Below are 26,393 nucleotides of genomic sequence, written 5' to 3'. Positions count from 1 at the left end.
GCCTGGGTGGCTAGGTTGGTTAAGCGGCTGATTTCAGCTCAGGTCATGATCTCGCGGTCTGTGAGTTCGAGCCCCGCGTTGGGCTCTGTGCTGACAACTCAGAGCCTGGAGCTTGTCTCAGATTCTGTGTCTCCCTCTCTCTGACCCTCTCCGTTCACGCTCTGTCTCTCTCTCTGTCTCAAAAATAAATAAAAAGTTTAAAAAAAAATTAAAAAAAATAAAAACCAGCCAACAACAGGAAACACTTTGATTTACAATAGTTGATCTTCAACCTTTTTTCTTCTTTTTAAAAAGTGTTTATTTATTTTGAGAGAGGGAGAGAGAGAGAGAGGGAGGAGGGAGAGTACAAGCAGGGGGGCAGCAAAGAGAGAGAGGGAGAGGGAGAATCCTAAGCAGCCTCCACACTGGCATGGGGCTCGAACTCACAAACCGTGAGATCATGACCTGAGCTGAAATCAAGAGTCGGATGCTGTACTGACTGAGTGACTCAGGCACCCCATAAATGTTTATTATTTATTTTTGAGAGGGAGATACAGAGAGCACATGAGAGTGGGGGGTGGGCAGAGAGAGAGGGAGACAGAGCCAAAGGATCCAAAGCGGGCTCTGAGCTGAAAGCAGCAGCAAGCCCTGGGCGGGGCTGAAACTCACAAACTGCGAGATCCTGAACCGAACTGAAACTGAAATTGAATGCTTACAGGACTGAGCCATCCAGGCGCCCCTTTAACCTTTCTTTAGGTCAATGAGAGGTCAGGAGAAAAAGTTGTATATTGACGATATAGTAATGTATATTACTCAATGACAATATCGACTCCAATAGTAACGTAATGTACTAAGAAGTAGTAATATAGTAACAATGCCACCTGTATATTAGAAAAGGATGTCTTTTTTTTTTTAATTAGGGAGTTATTGTGACAGTAGCATGTATCTAGCATATGTTAAATAGCAAATTAGCATCCGAGGTCATTGTAGGTCTCAGCTTCCTGACTCTCCTACCTGTCACCACTTGCTTGAGATGGCAGGCTGCCCTCTGTGCCCTCACCTTCCCTGGGCAGCAGACTCTGGGTTCTGGGCAGACCTCAGATCCCCCAGGGTTGGAAGAGGGTCCCCCCAGCTTGTTGCTTCTCAGGAAAGCAGAATGAGTGTCAGAGAACATGAATTCATCCAAGCTTTCATGTATTCATAAGTGAATAAATTTACCAGAGCAAAAATCGCGGCACATTGTCTAAGTAGGGAGTTAAATTGCCTGATTTGCAAATGAATTTATCTGGAAATTTCCTTAATGTTTAGCCAGACACTTAATATTTTGCTTTCATCAAAAAGACCACAAATTAGGGCACAGCCTGAAAGTTTGGGCCAAATGCCCCAATCTAAATCCAGTCCCCTTTGCCCCCATACATACCCACAGGGCCAAGGGGATAAGTGTTGTCAATCTGATTGAAGAGGAAGATGTTTAACCAATAGAATACCACAAAAACACTTTTAAGGATCCTGGAATATATGATGTTCATGCATAAGCCATACTGCGAATTGCAAATGAGTCTTACCTAATAAAAAGGGCCCTTAAGAAGAGCTGTGTAGAAACATTTTATTTACTGTCAGGTTGAATTGCTATATACACCCGTTTCCTTACATATACAAGGAATCATGGACAGATTGGCAAGTGCAGGTGTCTGACGACTTAAGATCAATTCGCTTATGTGGGAGGGGCAATAGTGGACCTTTCCAGTGCCTCCCCAGGGCTCTCTGCTCAGCCCCACAATATGTTACAGGATGGTCACTCCAGACCTGTACCTGTTCTCCTCCCACACATCAGTAAACTGGGTCCGTTACATTGATGATATAACGTTAACATGGGAAGACTTGTCTCTGCTGCGGGACATCCTGCAGACTTTGCTTCGAGGGAGACGGTGGCTGGTGAACCCACAGAAATTCGAGGCTCAGGCACCAGTGTAAAGTTTTGGTGAGTCACCTGGTCAGATAAGCCCCATGTTGTCTCAGAAGCTGTGGTTGGTGAGGTGCAAGCCCATCCGACCCCTAGGAACACGAGGGAGGTGCAAACCTTCGCAGGCATTTGGGGGTTTTGGAAGACTTTCGTTCCCCACCTGGCACAGTACCTCCATCCCTTATGCTGCCTGGTAAAGAAAGGGCAGGCGTGGACATAGGGTAAGGGAAGGCAAAAATACTAATGAAGCCGATTAAAGCCTGGGCATCTCCCAAGCAGGGCTACCTTCTGAGTTAGACGTGTCTGTGACTGCAGAAGGTGGGGGTCGCGCACTGTGGCGGAGAGGACAGAAGGAGAAAATACCCCTAGGATTTTGGTCTTGGCTCTGGAAGGGGCAAGAAACTGACATGGCCCCATAGAGCACCAGCTCCTGGCAGTGCACAGCGCGCTCCTCCAGGTGGAGCCTCTCACCAAGGAACAGCATATCCTGGTAAGCGCTCCGCTTTTCTATCAGGGGATGGGCTGAGAACGTGTACCATCCACTCACTTCCACCACGGCTCAAGCCCCCACTGTGACCAAAGAGCCATGCCTATTTGCAGCAGAGGGGCACTCTGTCCACCAGCCCACTGTTTCTAGAAATGCAGGGGCTCCTAGGTCCTGTAGAATGTGGAGCGCCTCTCCGTTCTCATGGTGGCCCCTATGGTCTATGGGGAGGGGGTGGGGGAAATTCCTGCTGATGCCTGGAAACAGAAAGGAACCATGGCAGCCAGTAGGCTGAATTCAGAGGGGTTTGGCTTGTGATTATTCATGAGTCCTGGCCACTAGCTCTTTGCACTGACAGTGGACTATTCTAAAGGGATTAGCTCTATGGCTTGGACAAGAGGCGGATGATCATGAGTAAGCCCTCATGTCTCAGAAAACGTGGAAAAGACATTTGGGTTCACCTGCAATCCTGTGTTCCACGTCCTAGCTCAGACACCCGTGGCAATCAGGAAACTGATTCCCTACTCTTAGCAAGTGCCCCGTCAGCTGATACAGCTGAATTAGGTGCCTAGGAAGAGTGGCCACTGTTGTGCCGGGGCAGGCTGGCATATTACCAAGGATGCTGGATTGCCCTTGAAATACAGTGACTTGGTTAACTACATGTTCTGTGTGTTCTCCAACGCCCCGGGTTGGGGCATCTGGTTGGCTCAGTTGGTAGAGTGTGCGGTTCTTGATATTAGAGTCATGAGTCTTGATATTAGAGACATGAAAGTCATGAAACCCTCCCATTGGGTATAGACATTACTTAAAAATAAAAATCTTAAATAAACAAACAATACCCAGGGCAACTGCCAAAGGGGTCTGGAGTCAACCTCAGGAATTCCCATCTGGTGAGAGATGGGAAAATTGATTATATTGGTCCCCTCCTTCTGAGTGAGGATTCTAAATATGCCCGGTTTGTGTGGACACTTGGCCTTACTCAAGCTTTTCCTTATCACCACGTAAACCAGGCTGCCACCATTAGAGGATTAGAGAAGCTGAGTACCACGTATGGATACGCATGCCATATAAACAGTGATCAGGGGTCACATTCCGAGACTGGGCAAAAGAACATGACATTGAGTGGAAGTTTCACCTCCCCTCACACCTGCACGCAGCAGGCTTAGTGGAAAGGAAAAAAAGAGTACTAAAGCAGAAGCCTAAATTACTAACCAGTAAAACCACTGTGGCCAGGCAGACTAAAGTGCTATCCCAGGCTCTAATGCATTTGAATCATCCGCCAATAGGGTCTGTTGTTCTATATGCTACAACGGGGACCCGTACTGAGACACTCCATGCCATTAGGCACGGAAGTTTCTGGAAATAGCCATTGCCCAGACTCTTACCGTGGATCGATGTGCTATACTGCTGAAAACACCAAGCCCCCATCATGCATCATCTAGTGGAATTTGCAGTTAGACATCTCACCAGGATGGGTGAATTACTTTGCATCTCTCGGTGGGAGGAGGGGGAATCGCTCCAATCTCCCTGGGGATCTGGCTGTCCTGCTGCAGGCTGGACCTGTTGAAAACGCCATACATGGAATGGTACATGCACCAATGAGAGAGGGGAGAAGGTGGGGGTCTTGGTCTGGCCCACCCCCCAGTGCATCTCCTCACACCCAAGAGTGCTGCCTCCCTGGCTAACATGTATGGTACATACAACAAGGCTACGTTCCTAAAGCTGCCAAGCTCCCTCTCCTCAAGGCCAGGTGCACACGCTCTGTTTTCCACTGCTACAATCATTTGGCTCGTCTTTGTCTCCCCCATTGGCCTAGAAGACAGCACACACAGAAGCCCTTACTGAATTCCCCCGGCAAGGCCTGTCTTTACCGAACACTGACGTGTCTAATGGGAAAAGCTGCCCTCCAAAGTAAGATGGCCTTGGATGTTATGACTGCCTTGCAAGGAGGCACCTGTGCCATTATCCCAACAGAATGTTGTGTGTTCACACCTGGTGAGTCTGCTGATGTACCATCTTTTTTAAATCATGCGAGGACACAAGGGAACATCCTGAGTGATCTGATCCCAAACCTACAGGTTTTAATAAATCAGTGGTTCAGACGATGGGGCTCTTCATGGAGAATATTGTTTGGGGGAGAATGATCTTAATCTGTGTTTTCTCTTGACTGTGCCTAGGCTGTTGCTATGGTAGCTGTCTCAGGGAGGCTGAAGAGCTGCCCCAAATGGGCCACCCTGAAGCAGCAAGGGGTTTCCCCTTGCTGACCCCTCAGGCACGCAGTGGAGGAGGGGGGGCATGTGAGATTAGAAGAGCCGGTCAAGAGGGGTGGAATGTTGAAGGAGGTGATCGAGAGGACGAGACCGCTGGTTAACCCCGAGCTTGACCCAGGGCAGTCGGAGGCTCCTCAGTCCCTCTTGAAATGTGCATTCTGCTTGCCTTCCCCACGCTGCCCAAGGACACAGCTTTGCAGAGCAAGGTGTTGTTGAGAACATCTGGGTGGCACATGTGACTGAGGCCAGTTAAGGCCTCTACATAAACATTTAATGTTCTAGCAAGCAGGCATGGAAATCGACACTTCTTGTGGTGCCCAAGACAAGCCTTGTTAGTTCAGTTCCCGGCTTATGTAACCCGCCACCTACCCATCTGGAGAGGTCTGCTTCTTTCTTGGTCTCTCCTTGCCGTCTGTGTCCAGGGGCCAGTTTGCAAACCAACACCGCCTCTGCCCCCATTGAATCCTGAATTGTAAAGGGTAAGAAATGTGTTGGATTCCTCCTCATTTCCCCCAAACCAATACAGGGTGTGGTGCAGATGGAGTTCAACACACTTGTTAACCAAACTGATGAGCCAAGATTAGATTCATGGGGGAAGTCTTCCTGTAGGAGGAGGGACTTGAGCTAAAAAATGGACAACAGGGATTGATTGGCCTGGTGGGGAGGAGGGATAGGGCTGCTTTCTGTATGTGGAAGAAGGAAGTGGTTCATAGTGTGTGTGTGTGTGTGTGTGTGTGTGTGTGTGTAATTTGGGAAGTGGGATAGAAATGCTTGCCCCTTCCTACGTTTGGGAGGGAGTGTTTGGATTTGCTTTTTGAGCCTGTGTTTTGGAGGCAAGCATGCCTGAGTTCAAGGCCCAGCTCTGGAACTTATTAGCTGTGTAACTTGGTGGGGGCATCTTCTGTGAGCCTCAGTTTCTCATCTGTATACTGGAGGTGATATTGCAGCATACACCTGCCACGGCAGTTGGAAGGGTTAAGTGAGATAAGACACGCTCACACAGGTCTTGACATATGACAGGTTCTTAATTTTGGCACCCTTGTTTTGAAGACCCTCTGCCTGTCTAGGCAGGGGTCTGGGACCTCGGAGGTGGCACAGGGATGAGGTTGGGTACCCTCTGGCATTTGTGCTTCCTTGCGATGCTTCTGCACCGTAAGCTCCCAGGATCAATACATCAGTAATTCAATGCCACATGCTTATTGCCTCAGAGAGCATCCGGATTCTGTTCTGTTTGGGTCTGGTTTAGGGCAGATGGGATGGAGAAATATTTTGAAGTAGATACAATCCAGGAGGGACATTCCCTAGGCTGCCTTCTTCTCAAATGCCTTCCAAGGAGTATTTAAGCTTGGCATGCCCTGGGGACACCAGGTTGGCTCAACAAGGCGCCTCCATGTGGCTCTGCCCCAGCTTGGCTGTGTGCACTGGGTTGGCCACTGGAACTTTCTGTTCCTTTCCTCCTGATGAGGATTTAGCATCCCTGACTCCATAGGTTCCAACCATTTGATCCCTGGCTCCGGGCAAGCCACACCCACCTCCTAGCAGGGGCTGACTTCCAGTGGATTTTCAGGAAAAGGAGGTAGGCTGCTCAAACCCCAGTCCTATGCTCCCCACCTCTATCTCCAGCTGTGATTCCATCTGGCAAATCCGGGGCCAGAACACACACAGCCCAAAGGGGGCCAGCCAGCCCTACCTGGAACCCCAGCTGTCTTTCTTTTGCAGATACCTCGGGATAGCACAGCGGCTCTGTGGGGTGGGGGCTACTTGTTGCTCCTTATCCGGGTCTCCGGAGGGGCTTCCTCGCTCCCTGGAATGTCCCCCTCCCGCCGGCCGGTGGCAGAGGCACTGTGGTTTCTGGGTTGCTTCTTACCTTCTCCACATTCAGCATCTCCCCTCTGAGGGCCCTGGGCTGAGTGTGTGTGACCCGGGAGCAGAATCCCAGCAAAGGAATTCTGCCTCCACCCCCACACCTGTCTCTCCGGAGTTTATCCAGTGCCTCCCTGCCATCTATCTACCGGGAGGGGTGTCACGTCCTCACTCCACCTTCGGCGAAGGCCGCCCCCCCCCCCCACTAGCTCCTCCCAAAACGGCCAAAAAGAAACTTTCGCGGGGTTTCCCCCCTCCCCCCGGCCTCTCGCCCCCGTGCCTCCCTGCCCCCCTCCCCCCCCCCCCCCGCCCCGTCTCCCCCGCCTCCCCCACCTCGCATCCCGGGATAGGGGGCGGCGGGGGAGGGGAGGAGGCCGGCTCGCTCGGCTGCCTCTGGGTCTCGCCTTACTTCCGGGAGGCGGGGGAGAGGCGAGGCCCGTGGAGCCCCCGCGTCCTGCCGGCCTCCGGGTCCGCGCCTGTCCGCGGTGGCGCGCTGCCCCCTCTCCGGGGCGCTGGCCGCGGCCCGCCGGCATTTGGAATTCCGCCCGAAAGAGGGGGCCCGGAGGAGGCGGCGAGGAGGGCCGGCGGCCGGCGGCGAGAAGCGGAATCCGGGGTCCGGAGCGGCGCGGCGGCGGCTCGGGAGGCTCGCGCTGCGCCCGCCCGCAGTGCATCAGCGTGGCCGCGCGACATCCCCGGGATGCTCACCGCGGGGCATTATGCGCTGCCTAACAGGCTCCGGGCTGCCGAGCGACTTGTTTGAAGCATTTTCTCCCTCGCTCTCGCTTTTAATCTTGTCTCTAGTGGCGTGTGTAGGGGGGAGGACTTTATTTCCATTGGCTAAGCTCTCCCTTCCCACCCACATCTCTTCCACATCACCTTGGTGTCTCCCTAAATAAAACCAGCCCTCCTTATCGCCTGGAAAAAATCAGGAGCTAGAGTTTGAATGGGTTTATATAAACACTCACCCCTGGCAGCGTGCGGCTGGGCTCCCAGGATAAACTCCAGGCGTCTGGCCTGATGCTTGCCTTGCCGTGTTCTCTCCCTTGAACGTCAAGGTTTAAGCAGAGCCCGAGGACTGGGAACTCTTCTCCGAAATTGGATCAACCTGAAGCCAGTTGCGGAACTGCACAGGGTCCCCATGGACCTCAAGGAGAGCCCCAGCGAGGGCAGCCTGCAGCCCTCTAGCATCCACATCTTCGCCAACACCTCCACCCTCCACGGCATCCGCCACATCTTCGTGTATGGGCCGATGACCATCCGGCGTGTGCTCTGGGCCGTGGCCTTCGTGGGCTCCCTGGGCCTGCTGCTGGTGGAGAGCTCCGAGAGAGTGTCCTACTACCTCTCCTACCAGCACGTCACCAAGGTGGATGAGGTGGTGGCCCAAAGCCTGGTCTTCCCAGCCGTGACCCTCTGCAACCTCAACGGCTTCCGGTTCTCCAGGCTGACCACCAATGACCTGTACCACGCCGGGGAGCTGCTGGCCCTGCTCGACGTCAACCTGCAGATCCCCGACCCGCACCTGGCAGACCCCACGGTCCTGGAGGCCCTGCGGCAGAAGGCCAACTTCAAACACTACAAACCCAAGCAGTTCAGCATGCTGGAGTTCCTGCATCGCGTGGGCCACGACCTGAAGGATATGATGCTCTACTGCAAGTTCAAAGGGCAGGAGTGCGGCCACCAGGACTTCACCACCGTGAGTACTTGGCTTTCAGCTCACTCTTGCCCATGGTTCTCTTGAGAAGTGCCACGCTGGGGTCTCCGCGTTCCCCGGAGCAGGAGAGAGCATGGTGCCTGAGTCGAAGGCCAGGAGGGTAGTTGGCCAGAGTTGTTGGAACTGGTTGGAGCGGTGTGCCTGCCAGGATGGGGCAGTGTGGTCTGGTCGGGCGTGGAGGGCGAGCAGGGGGCCTGCGGTGGGGGATCGCTTCCCCAGATGTGCTGAGCTGGCTTCCTCCCAACTAGAGGGAGGAGGCCTGAGCTGTCCGCTGTCCGGGGCACTTGGTGGCTGAGCTGTGTGATTGGAACAGCTTGTCATTGACGAGGTGGCATTTTTTCCCCCCTCTCTGTCTCTTTCTCTGCTCGGAAGTGGCATCAGGCACTGCATCCTGTGGGCTGGGCTGGAGCTGAAGCTGCCAGAGAAGGGGGTGTGGGGCCCCAGACAGCCTGGGTGGTATCAGTGGCTTTGGGAGCTTGCTGGAGCAGGTGATGCTCACAGGGGTGGAAGTCTCTGTGCTTCCTTTTCTTGCGTGGATTCCGAGCTCTGTGTGGGGAGAGGAGAGTCGGGGGCGGGGGACCCCCCGGTCTCCATCTGGTCTGCTGGCAGGTCGGAAGCAAAGAGATGTCCAGGGTGCTTGGGCCCAAGAGGAGCGTGTAAGTGGAGGCCTGTGTGTAGGAGGACGGTCAGGGAGATGCCTGTGAAGGCGAGGCGGTCCAGGCTGGCTTGTCTGGGAGCTTCGGCTTGAAACTCAAAGGCTCGGGCTGCTGCCTGTGCAGTCGCTTAACAACGTGGATGCCAGAGGAGTGGTGTGGGGAGGGGGCGAGCAGCTGTGGGATTGGAAAGCCTGGAGGAGGAGTGTGGAGCTGAGTAAAGAGGAAAGGCGGAGGGGGATGTGGCTCACGTTCAGGATGGGGCTTCCTGGAGGGGCAGAGAAAGGATGGGAGGAGAGCTGTCGCTGCCAGGGTTCTCCGTTTGCCCAGTTAGTGGGCTGCTAGGCATAACTTGGCATAAGGGGGTGAGACTGCAGCTACGCACGCCTCCTTGCTTCCAGGCGGGTCTGGGGCCTCAGGGGCTGTGGGACCCTCCAGAAGCCCAGGGTGGCTGCTTCTCCCATAGCTGCCTTAGGGAGAAGCCAGAGCTTTTGAGTCTCTGAGCCTTGAGCCAAATTGCAATGGTAGGTTCTGGATGACAGATGCAGCAGTTGCAAAGGAACTGGATGGGCTCTGTCACCAGCACTTGTCCGGGGCCCTCTGCCTAATTACGACATGCCCCACCTTGCTGGTAGTGTACCCATTCTCTACCCGCTCTCAGGTCCACTGCCTGCTGGCCTCCTGCTCTGAGTTTCTGCCATAACCAGTTTCTGTCTGCAGCCTCTGTGCTTGCAGTTAGCTGTCTATGATTCTGGAAAAGCCCACAGTGCCGGGGGTGGGGGGCATCCCATAGAGCTCTGTTTCCTGGGGGAGCTGTTTTTACCATCCGTTTCAAACACTGTGAGGAAGAGCACAGCAAAAGCAGTGGCAGTGCATTTATACGAAAGGGGAAGGGGGTCTGAACTGGAGGAAGGGACCGGCCGTACTGGAAGCCCTTCTGAACGGAGCAAACAACTCTCATACATTTCATGCACAAACGATGGCCTAGGTGGCTTGAGAGAGGAGGGGACGATGCCTCATTCTCAGAGGCTGAAACCATCCCTGTATCCCACCCCGTGCTTTCTAGTGCCGTGGCAACGCTCACCTTCACCACTGCACCTTGCAGCTCAGAAATGCACTCAGCTGTTCCTCTGTCTGCCTGAACGTACCCGGAACACACTCAGAGAAACTGCGGTAGCAGACCCCGGACCGAGATCTCAAGCACCCTCGTCACTGCGTGTCCAACTAGTGGTTTCCTCTCAGTTCATGATCAAGTTCCATTTCCAAGTAAAGGTTCTTTGGCCCACAGCTGATGTTTTGCACTTAGCCCATAATTGGAGGCCCCGGAGTCCCAGGAGACCAAAGATCAGGCCTTAGAGCCTTACCTGAGCCTTTGACCTCTCCAAGATGTCTCTCAAATAGTAAAGGTGCTTGTGGATATGGTTTATGAAATAGTAAGTGGTATGTCATTATCTGCTGTCCTCAGCAAGTCCAGGGCTCATCTGGCCGGGTGTCCCTCCTTGGACTGACCCTCAATGTGTGACCTCCCCCAGCACCGAAAGGGGGATGAGCCTCGGGGCTGGATCTCCCAGCTGTTTGGGCAGTGTCAAAAAGGGCACCCACTCGAGGAAACCTGGAGGAGACCCCAAGTGGATGGCTGACCTTTCTCACCCTCTGATCACAGTGGGAAGCCATGCTGAGCCTCTGTGAGAGGGGACATGGCACCAGGTTTGTTCCAAGACCTTGCAGTGAGGGGTAATCCTTCCCACTCCCCCTTTATACCCCTGTACCTTTTAGTCTGGGGTATAGTATGCTGATTCTGGGGCTCTTGCACCGGAAGAGGGCAGGGAACCTTGCTGATGGGGGAAGTCAGTTCACTGGCCTTCTTGCCCATTCCATCTCTCCGCTGCTCATCCCTCTCCATTTGGCTTATTTATTAGGCCCTGCCTGGGTTTTTCCCATGCTGAGTGGCTTCTTTCTTTAGATGCGGTGGCTGACTTATTAGAGAAGTTAAGTATGGGGGAGGGGATGTCCCAGGTGGATCGCTTTTTCCATTTTTCTTTTTCTATAAAACATACCTAGTGCTGTCTCCAGGGCTAACGCTTTTGCATAAGCTCGTATTCCAAGTTCTTAGCTGGTGTGCAATGAAGTGCGTAATACCCTTTAATTAGTGAATGAGCCATGATTCTAGCAGAGGGGAAGGCTGTTTGTGGAGGTTAAAAGTCCCAAGAAGCCAGGTGTGGAATTCTCACCGCCATGTATACAGGTGTGTTCCATGCTCATGCAGGTACATTCTTAGCCCTCACCTGGGACAATCTGAATGCAGATAGGCATGTATTTGTCCTTCCTGGGAAAGCCGAATGGGACTTACTTCCGTAGTGCCTGCTTGGGGCGGGGGCGGGGGCGGGGGGGGGCGTTTGCCATGCTGACCTCAGGTGGAAGGAGGGAGATCTGGATGGGGTGTCTCTGGCCATGGTGGTGGGTGATCTAAGGATAAGGTTAGGAACAACCTCTTGGCTTGAGGAGGTTTGAATCACAGCTCCATCATTTTCTAGCTTATTCCCTGGGTCATATTTTATGTCCTCTCTAGGCCTCAACTTGCTCGCTGTAACATCTGGTAGTAATACGTGACTTTGTAACTCACAGGGTTGTTGGGGGATGAGGAATGTGAGACAATGCATGTAAATGTCCTTTTGTACATTGTGCAGATGTAAGGCGGGGCCGCTCTCCGTGTTAGCAGGGGATTATTATTGTCCAGCCCCCCTGCCCTGTTCGCAGCCCACCGTAGGAGTCAGCTGATGAGTAACGCTGTGAGCAGAAACGGGGGGGGGGGCGGGGGTGGAGGTGGCCGCAAGGTGTCTGGAGCCCAGGGTTAAAGCCCAGCCTTGTGTAAATGGGATTGCTTGGAGCGGAGGTCACAGCTGGGTTCAATAGCTAACTGTGACAGACAGGTGGCAATTCCATTGTTTGTGACTAGCACGTGACTGTTTCACGCCGTTTCTCTGCTCATCACATTGGGGTCCATCTGCCTCCAGGTTCAGGAATGCAAATGACCCTTCAGTTGGCACTTTTAATTTGATGTCCGTAATTGTATGTGTTTGCGCTTTAAATTTGAGATTTCTTTCATTGACCTTTCCTTACTGAAAGAAAGGTCTCTCCACAACAAGATCTTGTTAGATCTTCTTCATCTACATCGCATAGCATTACAGAGATGTAGAGGTGAGGGTTTAGGACTCTCACTGGAATTCCTGCCCAAGGCTGGCGGATCCGCACCCAACCTCTCAATATTTCTTATTACATGAGCAGCAGGTGCACAAAGATGGTGAGCTTTGGGGAGAGAAGAGTTGGAGTTCTAACTGTACCCCCATTTGCTGTGTAATCGTAGGCAAGTTCCCTAACCTCACTTTCCACTTATTTATTTATTTATTGAGAGAGAGAGAGAGAGAGAGAGAGAGAGAGAGAGGGTTAGGAAGAGAGGGAGAGAGAGAATTGAGAATCCCAAGCAGGCTCCGCACTGTCAGCACAGATCCTGATGCAGAGCTCGATCCCACAAACCGTGAGATCATGACCTGAGCCAAAATAAAAAGTCAGGCACCTAACCCTACTGAGTCACCCAGGCGCCCCTCCCCAACTTTAAAATAGAAACAATAATACCTGCCACTGGGAGCTGCACCCATTCAGGGAGGTAAAGTGCGACAGGAGCCAGTGAGTGGCCCAAGCCTGGTGCGTACAGGGCAGGCCCCTTGCTTTGCTTCGTGTCCCACAGGAGTATGACTGAGCCTGTGCTAGACGTTGGCTCTCTTGACTCCAGGCCAGTGTTCTTCCCACTCCTCCTTACCGTGACTCACCACCAGCTTTAGAGCACAGGCGACTGCTGTGATGGTGGGATTTGTAATTTTCACAGTAGTCAAACCTTCACATTTTTCAGCGCTTTGGTCCATATCAGTTCTGCTGCCTAGACACCATCTTGGCTTCCACGAACCAGCTCATGGCTACTAATCTCACCCCGGGGAGCTCGTGCCCCCCAAGCCCCGAGAGGCGTGGAGTGACCTCCATACGAGGCGTAGTGTTTTTATCACAGTGTGGCATGTTACCGCGTGTTCCTTCAGTCGTCCCTTTATCCATCAGAGAGGACACCTGCTATGCAGCGGTTATAAAGCCAGACCAGTTCCTTGTCATCTGAGAGCTCACAGCTTGTTTCCCAACCCCTTCTAGATGGGGAGCTAGTTGAGAGCAGGCATCTTGTCTCCTCAAACACGTTCTCTGCATACATCCTGCCGACAGTTGCTGATTAAACAGTTGCCTTCTGTTTCCCAAACGGACCCAGAATCCTTTGCTCGTGGGCCTTACTTACTTTTTGCTCTCCCACCTCTCTCTCCACGTCTATTCATTTAAATCCTACTCGTCCCTTAAAATCCAGCTCTAATATCTCTGTAGCCTTCTCCAGGAAATCATTGCCAGTCCCTCTCCCCATGACCGTAATCTAAATGAATCTCTTCCTCCTCTGTCTTTGAAAAAGCATCTTGGCTCATATTCCTCTGTCAGAGCGCTCACTGTGCCTTTCCTAGCATTACACGCAGAAAGTGTTTACGCTAGAAGAGACCTCAGAGATGATTTAATTTAATACCTGAATTCCTTAACCAGTGATAATTTTTAGACATTGCCTATTTCTGTCTCTCTTCCCTGTAAGACATGATGTCTTTACTGACCTTCTATTCTCAAGACTTGGAACTGCTTAGCACATGGTAAGCTCTCAAAGTGTGTCTTCAGAGTATGTTAAGGGGGATTAAAGTTATTGGAAGCTAAGGTGACACTATAGCTGATATAGCCATTTTTCTCAGCTTCCTTTTTTGGTGTAGGTATCTAGGATCCCACCTACACCAGGATGGCATGTCTCATTGTTGAAAATTATTATCATACCGCACTTTCTGATGACAGAAACAGTTCATGCTCATTGGAGAAAACTTGGGCAGTGTGGGGAAGGAGTAAGGAAGGAACAAAAAAATTGCCTATGGTAGCATCCCGGACATAATTACATGTATTACTTTGGCATTTGGGAATAGCTCCATCCGGTCACATAATGTGTGCGTGTTTGTGTACCCTAGTGCCTGGGATCACACCTTCTGTACATGTGGTGCCTTGTCTGATGTGCAGCACACTTCCGATCAGTGTCAGCTAGCTCTCTTCTTCTTGGGTCCCCAGGGTAGCATCCGGGGTGTTAAAGATGCCCTTAAAGGTCCATTCAGAGTGAAAGTAAAATCCAAAGGTATGTTGGGACACCTGGGTGGCTCAGTCAGTTAAGTGTCCGACTTCGGCTCTGGTCATGATCTCGCACTCCTTGAGTTCAAGCTCTGCATCGGGGTCTGTATGATCTCACAGTTTGTGGGTTTGAGCCCCTCCTCGGGCTCTGTGATGACAGCTCAGAGCCTGGAGCCTGCTTGAGACCCTGTGTCTCCCTCTCTCTGCCCCTTCCCTGCTTTCTCTCTCTCTTTCTCTCAAAAGTAAACAAAAAAATCCAAAGAGATGTCCAATCAATACCCCTCTTGTGAGATGTGTTTTGTCTTATCTGCCAGAAGCACCAGGGATAATTTGTGGGAGCGAGTGGAAACCACCCCTCTTAATTCAGCCTTCTTGGATTTTAGGTTCACAACTGAACACCACGTACTCTCCTTCGATGGCACTTTATTGACAGTCTAGCTGTGCATTTACCTGAAGCCATCTTGACCCCACTGTTTGTTGCATGTTTGCTAGGATGAACCACAGATGTGTTCACTGACACTAAGTTAGATCTCCCGACTGAGGCCTGACCCTGTTCCTAGATGCGGCACAACTTTAGGACTATGAGGAACCATGAGGACCATGGACCATGGACCACGGAGACCATGAGGTTCTCTTTGCTTAGAACATTCCTGCCTGCCTCAGTCCACCGTGTGGAGCCTAACTCCCCATCACCTGTAAAGTCTCCGGGCACTACGTCTAAATTGCACCTTTACTCCTTAAGATGCCTGGAAGTTTTGTGAGCATTTGCCGTGTCCTTGGAGAGGCGACCCCTGCCAAGCTAAGTGAGCGGTTTTCCGTGGAGCTGGTTCCGGTCTGTATTACTTTAGGTTGCGGCTCCCTGGAAAACAAGTTTTCAGGGGTGTACTGAATTCTCTCTGATGTGTTGGATGGCTGGGGCAGTGACCGGGAGCTGACTGTGATAATGACCCACACCATCTACTTGCAGAGAAAAGCTGATGTTATTGCACAGGCCACTTAGTGCTTAGCTGCTGGTGGGGGAGAGTCTGTGTGTCTGTGCCTCTGTCCCTGGGAGCTCTTAGACCTCCAGAGTGGCTGATGAAGGAAGGCTACCCGAGAGCTTATTGAATTGGTAATTGGTCCTTTCCCCCTCTCTACAGGGCTTCCCTTTTCCTCTCTACAGAAAGTCCTTCCCTTAATGAAGAGATGAGTTCTAGAAAATTTTCTGCAAAGTGAATCCTAGTTTGCCGCGGATGCCTAGAAGAAGAGCTGACATGGGATCCCATTGAAAAAAATCCCCCGAAGACTGAATTGGCAGCTTTTAGCATCAAGTTTGCTGTCAGAGCTATTGCTCCGTAGAACAGTTCATATATCAAAGTGCCAAGCAAGAATCCCGTGTTCTCCATCAGACCAAAAATATACCACCCAGGTCTAGTGATACCTGAAAGTATGCTGGGTGTTTTCTCTTTTTTTGTCTGCGTGTTTATGTTTGATGGAACTGGGTTGAAATAGCAAGCCGGACTGCAGGGTCATTGGACTCACAATCTATTATAACCTGAAACGGATGGCCTACATCATCACCCCTGCAAGTGTGAAATTCCATATATCACATTTCTCCCTTGCTGTGGACTGAAAACTAGTCCATGCCGCCTGGCCTGAGTGGTTACTGGGTAGCAGATGCTTCCAGAAATGCATGTTTATTGTTTGAGAAATCTGAAGCATGTGATAGAAGCCTGTTGATCATGTTGGGCTTTATTGGGGAAGAACATTCCAAAAAGTCACATCCCCTGGGTGCTAAAGCATCTTTCTATTTCCCAGTACTTATTTTCTCATGACTCAGGTACATTCCGTATTGATTACCTTAGTGATCATGGAAATTTATACTCAAGAAATAAAGCACGAAACACAGGAGGAATGTATTTGGATTTAATTGACTTCTGTTGATTGAGTTGTACAACCTTGGGCAAGGTAATTAGCCTCTGTGGGCCTCAGTTTCCTCGTCTATAAAATCAGGGGGTTGAACCCGGTGATTCCAAAGGCCAACCTGTAGAAGTCTAAATGCAATAAAACATAGCCAACATTTATTTTTCTGATCCCACATTTGTTACCTGAAGCTACGACTTTTACATTTGGTGGAGGGAGCTGGTGCTTTTTTCTTCAAACAGACACATTTATCCATTTATTTGTTTTATTTAGATAGATCTGCAAGTGGAAGCTGAAACACTGACTGGCTGTAGTGGGGTAAAGGGAGGCACAGAACCCTACTCTCAAAATCCTGTCCATGAGCCATTATGTGTCTGGCTGCAGCTTGTAGGTGTGACTGGAAGTTTCCATCCCACTAGTCCTGTGCTTGTGAGTGGCGGTGCATGTATGAATTAGCAAGGGCACCCTTGGAAGATGCTGCCCAAATCCCCTTTGCTGATGTGAGCAGTACAACTCCTGACCACTCATATCTGTACCAATGGCACTGCCACTCCTGGAGATCTCTGGGAAGTTATTCACCTCCCCACCGCCTGGGGGCAGCCGACGGCCAGCGACTAATTGACCCAGGAGTACAAATTGCCAGCCATCTTGCTTCAAGATGGAACCAATTATGGTTGACGGTTGACACTCCAGAGCTTCCCATGGGATCAGGCTGAGCTGGAATTTTCCTGTGGTTTCAACATCCTTGCTTACCTTTTCTCCCTTGCCGGTATCCTGCACGCCTCCCTCCCTTCCAGGCTCTTCCTGACGTCATTCCCCCAGTAAATCCCCTGGAGGAGAAACCCCATCTCAGTCCCCGCCAGGGACTATGACCTATGTGTTGGTGAGTTTTAGCTTCTCCATCTGTTTGGTAACATGGAGAACCACCCAGGCATATTGACCTATGTCTGGCTTGGAAAGAAGGAAGTATCGGTTTCGAAAGTCTTTTAAGACTTGAACTTTCTGGATCTGTGTCCTCAGCTGGGGCCTGTAACAATTTCCAGGGGATATATATTTATATTTACATTTACATTTATATTTACATTTACATTTATATTTATATTTACATTTATATTTATATTTATATTTATATTTATATTTACATTTACATTTATATTTACATTTATATTTATATTTACTTATATATAAGTATATATATATGTACACACACATACACACATATATATATATGTTTATGTATTTATATATTTATAATTCAAATGAGCATCTGTCCAATCAGGATTCATACCACTGGGTGCAGCTGGTTTGTTCTTCTTTGGACGTTCTGGTCCAAGGAAAGCCCTTCCCAAAGCTGCCCATATCCTAAGAGCTGAGCTATCCCTAGTCTCTCAGCTGTTGCATACCCCCAGCTGCTCACATTCTAGCTCACACCTTCACCAACACCTGAATTCTCATCTTTTCCCAGTTCTGCTCTCTCTGAAAACCTCCCTTTCCCATGCCCCTCCCCCAGCCAGCCCTTGCTGCCATTTCTTCCTGGATGTGCATCAGCCTGGCTTTGAGCCACAGGGAGGAGCCTTCCGTGGTGGCAGTGGCTCGGGCCCATCTCTAAAGCAGGAGGTGGTGAGCAATGTTTGGCTGACCAAGGGTGATGCTCCTTGTAGGTCACAGAACCCATGAGTGATGAGGAGTGAAGGAAAGAACTGAGACCAGTAGCCTGAAGAGGGAAGTAGGTGACCCAAGGCAAGGCAGTTGCTTTCCTCAAACCCTTGGAAGGCAGGCCTAGGGAACAGGAATAAAGCTTTCTCTGTGCAAGGCCAAGGGCAGAGCTAACAGCAGTTGGGGGTGGGGGACAGAAGTTCAGAGAGGTGGCTACCTGCTGATTGGAGGGAGCTCTCCCGGGAGGTTAGAGTACCTGTGCCCTGTCATCAGCCCCAGCCGAGGCCACACAATTGCTTGTTGGCAGTGCTGTGGAGGTAGATCAATGTCAAGTGAAGAGTTGGATTTACTGGCTTCTAAAGTTACTTCCAAAGCTGAGCATCTTTGATTTATTTCCTTCCTGAACAGATATTTGAAGTCAGAGGTGAGGACCATTGGCCTTTGGCTTTGGAAAGAATGGATAATAGATGCAAGCCAGCTCACACAGCCTGCAGAACCACTCTATTTCCCAATACTGTGTAGTGCTGATGCTAAGTGTTTCTGAAGCTGGGAATAAGAGGGTGCTGGGGGACAGTCCTTATAGAGGAGAGAGCGGATACGCAGTTCCTTCAGACAGGAAGTCTGTGGGTGCTGGTAGCCAGGGCTTGGGGTGGCTGTTCAAAGAGCTGGCCTCCCAAAGTGAGTGTGCATGCCTTCCTTGAGAAGCAGTTCCCAGAGGAATTTGTCATAAGTTCTAGGCTCTAGATCCAAACCTAGAGAGCAGATCTTGGGGTGGTTTGGTCTGGCCTGGTTCCATGTGGAGTCTGGGGATACTGGGAGGTATACGGATTAGAGGTGACTCTGGGGTGGTTGGGGGGTAGAGATAGACCCAGCTACAGGGGCTGGGAAGGAGGCTGATGCCAGGGCAGGGCTCAGAGGATGCCCTGCCCAAGAGCACCAGGGGACTGTGGCAAATGTTGGAAAGATGAAGGGGCTTTGGCACCTGAGATAATGACATAATGAGATATCTTAGCTCTGTGGTATAATCATGGAATTGCGTGACGGGTAGGTGTATGCACCAGGCTCCTGTGACTGTGATTTCTTGATTAATAAGAAATATGTATTTGGTCTTCATTCCTGGTTCCTGGTACAAAAGCTTTGAAAGCCCTTGGAATTTCCTGAGGGGTTGGGTGAGAGGCACATCTTTGGCTATGCATATGAAGAGCCTTTCAACCATACCTGATGTTATGCTGATGAAGTGACTCTTGGGGGCCCCCCAGATAGCTTTTAGGTTGGAGGCTGGTTGCCAGAGGGACCAACCATGTGAGTGAGAAGAGAGAGAGCTGGAGGTTGAGTCAATCACCAGTGACCAGTGATTTAATCCGGTGTAATGGAACCTCCACAGAAATCTCCAAGTGAGGGGATTCTGAGTGCTTCTGGGAGGTGCTGGGAGGGTGGCGTGCCTGGGGGAGGGGCGTGGAAGCTCTGTGCCCCTCCCCCATATCTTGGATACAACCTGAATTGTATCCTATAAATAAAGCAGTACCAGTAAATAAACTTTTCCTGAGTTTCTGTGAGCCATTCTAACAAATTTATGAACCCGAGGAGGGGGTTGTGGGAATCTCTGATGTATAGCTAACTGGTCAGAAGTGTAGGTGACTTGGACTCATAACTGGCACCTGAAGTGGGGGGCAGTCTCATGGGACTGAGCCCTTAACCCGTGGGGTCCTGCACAAACTTTGGGGAATCGGTATCAGAATTGCTTGGTGTGAGGGGAAACCCACGCATTTGGTGTCAGAAGTGAAGGGTTCCGGGAGTCAAAAACAGAGCTTAGTAACGACCTTGGGCAAAGTATTTACCCTCTCCAGACCTCAGTGTCCCCCTGTCTTCAGTAACAATAATCCTGGCACTTGCCTTAAAGGATTGCTCGCAGTCATTGAACTAAGTGATAGAAAGGAAACTTCAGCTCTGGGCCAGATGCACAGCACCATCTACTTTGTTGCTGTTGTTATTTTCATTATTACTAAGACGAGCCAGGGGTAAAGCATAGTGATGGGAGAATCCAAGAGCGAAAAGATTTTTTGGGAAGTCCATAGTGACATCAGCAGGTGTCAAGAGTACGGGGAATGAGTCTGTAGTCAAGCCAGGCACCCAGTGCCTGCCATTACTGTTGGCTGTAAGCTACTAGAGACACTTACAACTATGTCAGAAATAGAATTCCTCTCATTGGGCCACCCCGTGTTGTTTACAAAGCCTGTTAGTGGCTAACATTTTCTGAGCACATCATATATCCAGGTGCTGTTCTAACTTAAGTACTTCGCCAGAGCTCTGTGAATTATATGATATTCGTAGCTCTTTTTTTTGTATGGAAAAAATGGGGGCTCAGAAAGGTTAAATGATAAGACTGAGGTCACTTAGCTAAGAATTGGGAGAGTTGAGATTTGAACCAGATAATCTAGATCCTTGATGCTTTCTTTAGAAGATGCTACTTGATCTTCACCAGAATGCTGAAACTGGATAAGGTAACACAGTGTGTCTGTTTCACCGTTGAACATAAATAAGGCTCAGAGAGGTTTAGTGACGGGCACAGGGTCACTCAGCAGGAAAGTGTCACCATTGGGGATGGGAGTCATGCCTTTTGATTTCCTTGGGGTGTTTTCTGTGAGACATCAAAGCTTATTTGCACTGCGCCGAACCAAGTGAAGTCAGGCCGTTCATTAGCAGTTCTCCAGCTCAAAAGAGTTGGATTTAGGCGCAAGGTGCCTCAACTTACCTGCATCCTCCCCTGGGAGCCAGAAGCTTGGTCGCTGCCAGAGCTGAAGCAGAGCAGGAAGGCCGCCCGGCTCTTGGTTCGGCACGCACAGGTGGAGGTGCCAAGCGATCCCACAGCACCCTCTTCAGGAAAGTCTGGAAGCCTGAAAAGTCTCCTCTTGCCAGGGTGACACTTGGGATCTGTCCAAGTTGCCAAAGGAGGAGCTCAGGGGTCTGACCCTAGGAAGCGAGTGGCAATTATCGGATGTGATGTGACTCTGCCCTGCCCGCTCTTTCTGCCTCCACCTCCCCACTTGAAATCCGACTCCGGGGGGGGGGGGGGCAGAAATGACAGCCTCAGGAGACACAGCTGTGTTTAAGGAACCGGGTGGCTGGAGCTCGGTCTGGGGGCTGCAGCTTCTGCCTCCGAACCGAACCAGCGACCTAAACTTGAACATCCAGGCTGGGTGTGCTGTGATGGACACATTTGCAGGTGGCAGAATAGTACGGTGGTGAAGAACCGGGCTCCGGAGCGAGACCGTTTGGATTCAGATCCTGCAATCGCACACGAGTTGGACAAATACTCAGTTTGGTTTGGGGAGACTTCAGTCATTTGTGGAGTATGGCACGGTAGACCTCAACCCATGTGAGTTTCTTCCTCTTGCCATTTCCATCTACGTGGAAACCTGCTGACTGCTCCTCCAGGACTCTGTTCTTCTGTTTCTTCCTTTCTGTAATTTTTTTTAAAAAATTTTTTTAACGTCTTTATTTTTGAGACAGAGAGAGACAGAGCATGAGCAGGGGAGGGGCAGAGAGCGAGGGAGACACAGAATCCGAAGCAGGCTCCAGGCTCTGAGCGGTCAGCACAGAGCCCGACGCGGGGCTCGAACTCACAGACCGTGAGATCATGACCTGAGCCGAAGTCGGACACTCAACCGACTGAGCCACCCAGGCGCCCCATTCCTGTCTGTTCTTTAAACTAAGGCTTTCCAGTGGGATTCTCTGCACTGTGTTCCCTTGTGTTCCCCACCCCCCACCAGATATGGCAGTCGAGGGACATCTCTCTAGAGCAGAAGTGGCTGCAACAGGGCTCTGTGATGTAGGGATTCCAGGTTCCTTCCTTCTCCCTGGTGTCTGTCCCTCTCTTCGTGGAGTGTGAGGAGGCGGCGTGCGGAGAGAGAAGTATCTCCATGAACTGGAAGTAACAGTGTCTTCTAAAGTTTGGGCCAAGGCTGCTTCTGCCTTCCTGGAATGATTTCTTAGCAGAACACCTTCCATCCCCTGGGCCTGTTAGCTATTTCAGGGACATTTTAAGTGGCTATTAACAAATGTTGAATTATGGCTGCAAACCTCTGGGAGCTCAAGTGACATTCACATGAATCACGAGTGAGCTCTGTGCAGTCAAGGCTGCCACAGTGGGCTGGGATTAAACAAACAGGAGCCATTGTTCTCTCTAAAGCAATGAGGCAAGAGCCCTGCTCCTTGGAGCCTGTGATCTCAAGGCAGTGTGCCCCTCAGAAGCAGGACGCTGTCCAGGACACACAGCTCATTGCTGCCCGGGCAGACAGATGCCCTCGGGTTTGCAGAGAGGCGTATTCGAACTTAGTGTCTGCAGGAATTTACCAACAGTCAGCTTGTCTGGGGATACGCCGGCCAGTCTCAGAATCAGAACACCGATTCTGCAGACATCTGCTGAGTGCTTCCAATGTTCTGGGCTAAGCTCAAGAGAAATAGAAATGAGTAAGGCCCAGGCCGCACAGTAAGATTACTTGACACTAAACAGGCAGAGTTTGCACCAGGTCCAGAGGCAACACTGGGTAGGCTCCGAAGATCTTCCAAGAAGAGATGATGTGCATAATTCTTTTTTTTTTTTTTGAAACAATTTTGAACATATAAATGTTGCAAGACTAGTCCAAAGACCTCCTGTGTGTCCGTCCCCCCATGTCCCATTGATGTCATCTCTGGCCAGAGGACCTCATGCAGGGTCACTCCGTTGTCAGATCCCCCCAAGCCTCCTTTACTCTGCCACCGTTTCTTAGTCTCTCCCTGACTTTCATGACCTTGACATTTCTTAAAACTTTTTTTTTTAACTTTTATTTATTATTGAGAGACAGAGACAGAGCATGAGCAGGGGAGGGGCAGAGAGAGAGGGAGACACAGAATCTGAAGCAGGCTCCAGGCTCTGAGCGGTCAGCACAGAGCTTGAACCCACGAACTGTGAGATCCTGACCTGAGCTGAAGTTGGACGCTTAACGGGCTGAGCCACCCAGGTGCCCCATGACCTTGACACTTCTTATAATTCAAGGGCAGCCATCTTGATTTCCAGTTTGGGTTTCCCTCTTGATTAGACCCAGGTAGTGAATTTTTGGCTGAGTTTCACAGAACTGATCCAGGCTTCTTCCTACTGCCTTCTGCCCAGAGGTCCCAGTTTGTCCCCATTTGTCCCAGTACTTACGGTGTTCACTTTTGTCACTTGATTACCACGGTGTCCTCCAGGAAGACACTTTGAGACCATGTAAAACCCCACTTCTCAACTCTGTCTCACCCGCTGGTTTTATCATCATTGATTTTTCTTGCCTGAGTTACTGCCGTGATACTCACCAAATGGTGATTTTCTAATTCCATCATTTCATCCACATTTGTTAGTTGACTTTCTAAAAAACAGAAGAGCTCTCTCGACTCCCTTTTTTATTCATTTATATATTTGTATCAATGTAGGTTCAGATCTCTGTTTTATTCAATGGGTTATAATCTGGTTGTATCATTATTTAGTTCAAAACTCCAGTTTTCCTGTACTTGGGAACCTCTTCCGACTGACTTTTGTGTTCTTTTGACATTTCCTGGCAACTTTTGAGCACTTTTAGAGTTTCTGGCCCATCTCTTTCTTTTCCTTATTCAGTCCTGTGGTTAGTCATCTCCAGTGAAGACTGGGTCCTTTTAAAAAATTTTTTTTTCAACGTTTATTTATTTTTGGGACAGAGAGAGACAGAGCATGAACGGGGGAGGGGCAGAGAGAGAGGGAGACACAGAATCAGAAACAGGCTCCAGGCTCTGAGCCATCAGCCCAGAGCCTGACGCGGGGCTCGAACTCACGGACCGCGAGATCGTGACCTGGCTGAAGTCGGACGCTTAACCGACTGCGCCACCCAGGCGCCCCAAGACTGGGTCCTTTTAGTGGGAAATGCTGCTTCGAGCTCTGATCTGGGTTCTGGGTATGATCATCTCAACTAGGGTTCCCCTACTCCCTGGCTCAGTGGACAGAACTAGGGTATTTACACATACATTTACATCTACAGTGAAAACCTTGACCCCACACCAATACTTCCAAAGCCAAAGTGGGGCTTGAACTCACGACCTTGAGATCAAAAGTCACAGGCTCCACTGACTGAGCCAGCCAGGTGCCCCTCACACCAATACTGTCAATTCCTGTCTACTACCACAGGGTTCATTCTAGATTTTTCCTCTTTTCATATCAGCCTCTCCTTTCTCCAGCAGTAGGAAATCAGCCTCCCATTATCTTATCTACTGTTTTGCTCCCATTCTCTTGAATGGAGACCATCTCCCTTTCCTGTGGGCTGCTGCTCTGTTTGGATGCCTCCTCACATGGGTCCTGTCCTATCCTGCCAGGCTCTTGTGCCCTCCTTGTGTGTGCTCTGACTGTAAACAGGCTGCCTCCTGTTCGTCTTCACATTTCCTCAGTTGTCCCCCAAACATTTTTTACAGCATTTAACTTGAAACATTCAGGATCCATTCGAGATGCAATCAAGATTCATGGGCTGCATTTGGTTATTCTGTCTCCTTAATCGAAAAGCTCTCCCCCAGCCTAACACACGTACATGCAGAGTTTTAAAAAAAATAGCTGTATTGGGATACAATTCTTATATCCTACAGTTTATCCATAGAAAGTGTTAAAGTCAGTGGATTTAGTGCATCCGCAGTATTGTGAATTGTAGAACATGTTCATTACTCCAAAAAGAAACGCTCTGCCCATTAGCAGTTGCCACTTGCTCTCCCCTTTCTCCCAAACCCTTCTACTTTAGCCTCGGGAAATTACCAGTCTGCTGTCTGTCCCTGTAGATTTGCCTATCCTGGACATTTCTACAAATGCAATCATACGCTCCAGTATGTGGTCTTTTGTTGTAGACCTTTTGTGTTCAAGGTCCGTCCATGTTGTAGCGTGCATCATACTTCATTCCTTTTTATTACCAAATGATGGTCCATTGTATGACTATGCCTCATTTTATTTATCTCTATCAGTTGATGGACATTTGAGTCATTTCCATTTTGGGTGGTTCTGAATAATGCTGCTATTCACACTTCTTTTAGTATTGACTTTTGGAAGAAAACAGACTGATTGTTTTCGACAATCGGATTCTTTCCTTGTGGTTTCACTCAACCCGTTCCTCCCTGCCCTGCATTTCTTGTAAACCGGGAGTTAGGTTTAAGGACTTGATGAGATTTAGGGTAATGATTTTGGCAAGAGGACTCCTTGGATGAAGCTGCGTACTTCCTGTCGTCTCAAAACAGGATGAGCCTAGTCTGTGGTTGTCCCAGTCTTAGAGATGCTAGTTTTGATCACGTGGTTAAGGCGGCAACCTCTGGATCTCCCTGTTGCGTCCTCTCCCACGATCAGATGATCCCCATCATCTGTGGGATGATAGATGCTGTGGTACCCTGCAAACATTCTGTTTACCGTGGTATTTGAACCGGAACTAACAGTTTCACTAGAGGTTGTGAAATAGTGAGTCCCCAATTCTATCGTTCTTTCTACATGTGTTAGCTGACATTGCTTTGTAAAGAAGAGCATCCGCTAGTCAACTGGGGACCAGGTACAGTTCTTCCTGTAAAGGCAAGAACTGTTACCCTTTGGATGGATGGTGGATGCTGGATGGCAAGTTCCCAGATGGACCACAGATAATAAGGTGTTCACCAGAGAATGTTTATGGGTGGGAAGGGAGCCAGAAGGACAGTAGGACTCTACTCAGCAGTAGTCAAGGCAACCACAGACTCCTTCCAGATGCCATGGTATCCCAAGATAGGGCTGCTCATCTTTTCAACACGGTTCTCATTGGTCCAGAGCCCGGGCAGGCCCAGGGCGGAGGTGACAGGAGCTAAGGTTGGTGGAGCAGGCTGTGACGACACTGACCACAGGGCATAAGGCAGGTCACGAGGTGTGAGCCGTAGGGATCCGAATTATTTGGCCAGTCCCTTTGTGTCTCGTCACTTCCCTGGAGCTTCCCCAGCTAGATGGCCTGATACTTGTGCTGCCTGGCACCTGTCTCCAGGGGGTTCGTGGAGCAGCTCCCTCCACTCAGTGGGAGCAGAAGAGGTGGGGCAGAAAGGGAAGTCTCACATGGAGATTCCATTCCCTTGAACTGTCGGGGTAAATGAAGCGAGCAGATCATCTACTGAGCATTTTGCTACCGGCCGGGCAGTGTTGAAAGCATCTTCCAACGATGTGATGGGGGAGGTCCTTTGTTCCTTCCGTTTTGTGTATATGACTGAGGCACAAGAGATTTAGGAAATCGCCAAGGTCTCAAAGTTCCTGTTCTCATGCACTCCCCCGTTCTGCCTTTCTAGGCAGTATGCGAAGTAGAGCTTCTGCTGGGAGGGGGCACAGGTCACGGGGTAAGAGTGGCAGTGTCACATTCACCTGTCTCCAGCCTGTATTTCCCTGCGGAACTGGATAATTCAACAGCTATCTGGCTATAATGCCTGCAGGGGGCACTTCTGGGTGCAACAGAGGTGGAGTGGGGATGCGCTCATGAGGAGAGAGGCACCCAGTAGACATAAGCACGACTGTCCCCGGGAGCCCTTGGCGTCGTGGCTCTCTGTCCCTTACCCTGCATCCTCTGCCTGATAGTCCACAAGCAGAGACAGCGTTTCCTTCACACAGCCTGCTCCCTGCCTTGCCTGCACAGGGGCGCTAATTATCTGGCATGCT

The 26,393-nt window shown here is 50.4% G+C and overlaps 1 protein-coding gene across 1 annotated transcript in view; it reads left to right on the top strand.

Moving 5' to 3' along the window:
• The first annotated feature begins 7,269 nt into the window (after positions 1-7,269).
• Positions 7,270-26,393, top strand: part of ASIC2 (acid sensing ion channel subunit 2) — a 1,012,019-nt gene continuing 992,895 nt past the window's right edge. Inside the window, exon 1 of the mRNA XM_003996555.6 lies at positions 7,270-8,252. Coding sequence (XP_003996604.1) covers positions 7,698-8,252 — 555 coding nt within the window. The 5' untranslated portion in view covers positions 7,270-7,697. The remainder of the gene's footprint in view (positions 8,253-26,393) is intronic.

Source organism: Felis catus, chromosome E1 (assembly GCF_018350175.1).
Source record: "Felis catus isolate Fca126 chromosome E1, F.catus_Fca126_mat1.0, whole genome shotgun sequence".
Taxonomy (NCBI): Eukaryota; Metazoa; Chordata; class Mammalia; order Carnivora; family Felidae; genus Felis; species Felis catus.
The sequence above is the reverse complement of the archived record's forward strand: the minus strand, read 5'-3'. Positions and strand labels throughout refer to the sequence as shown.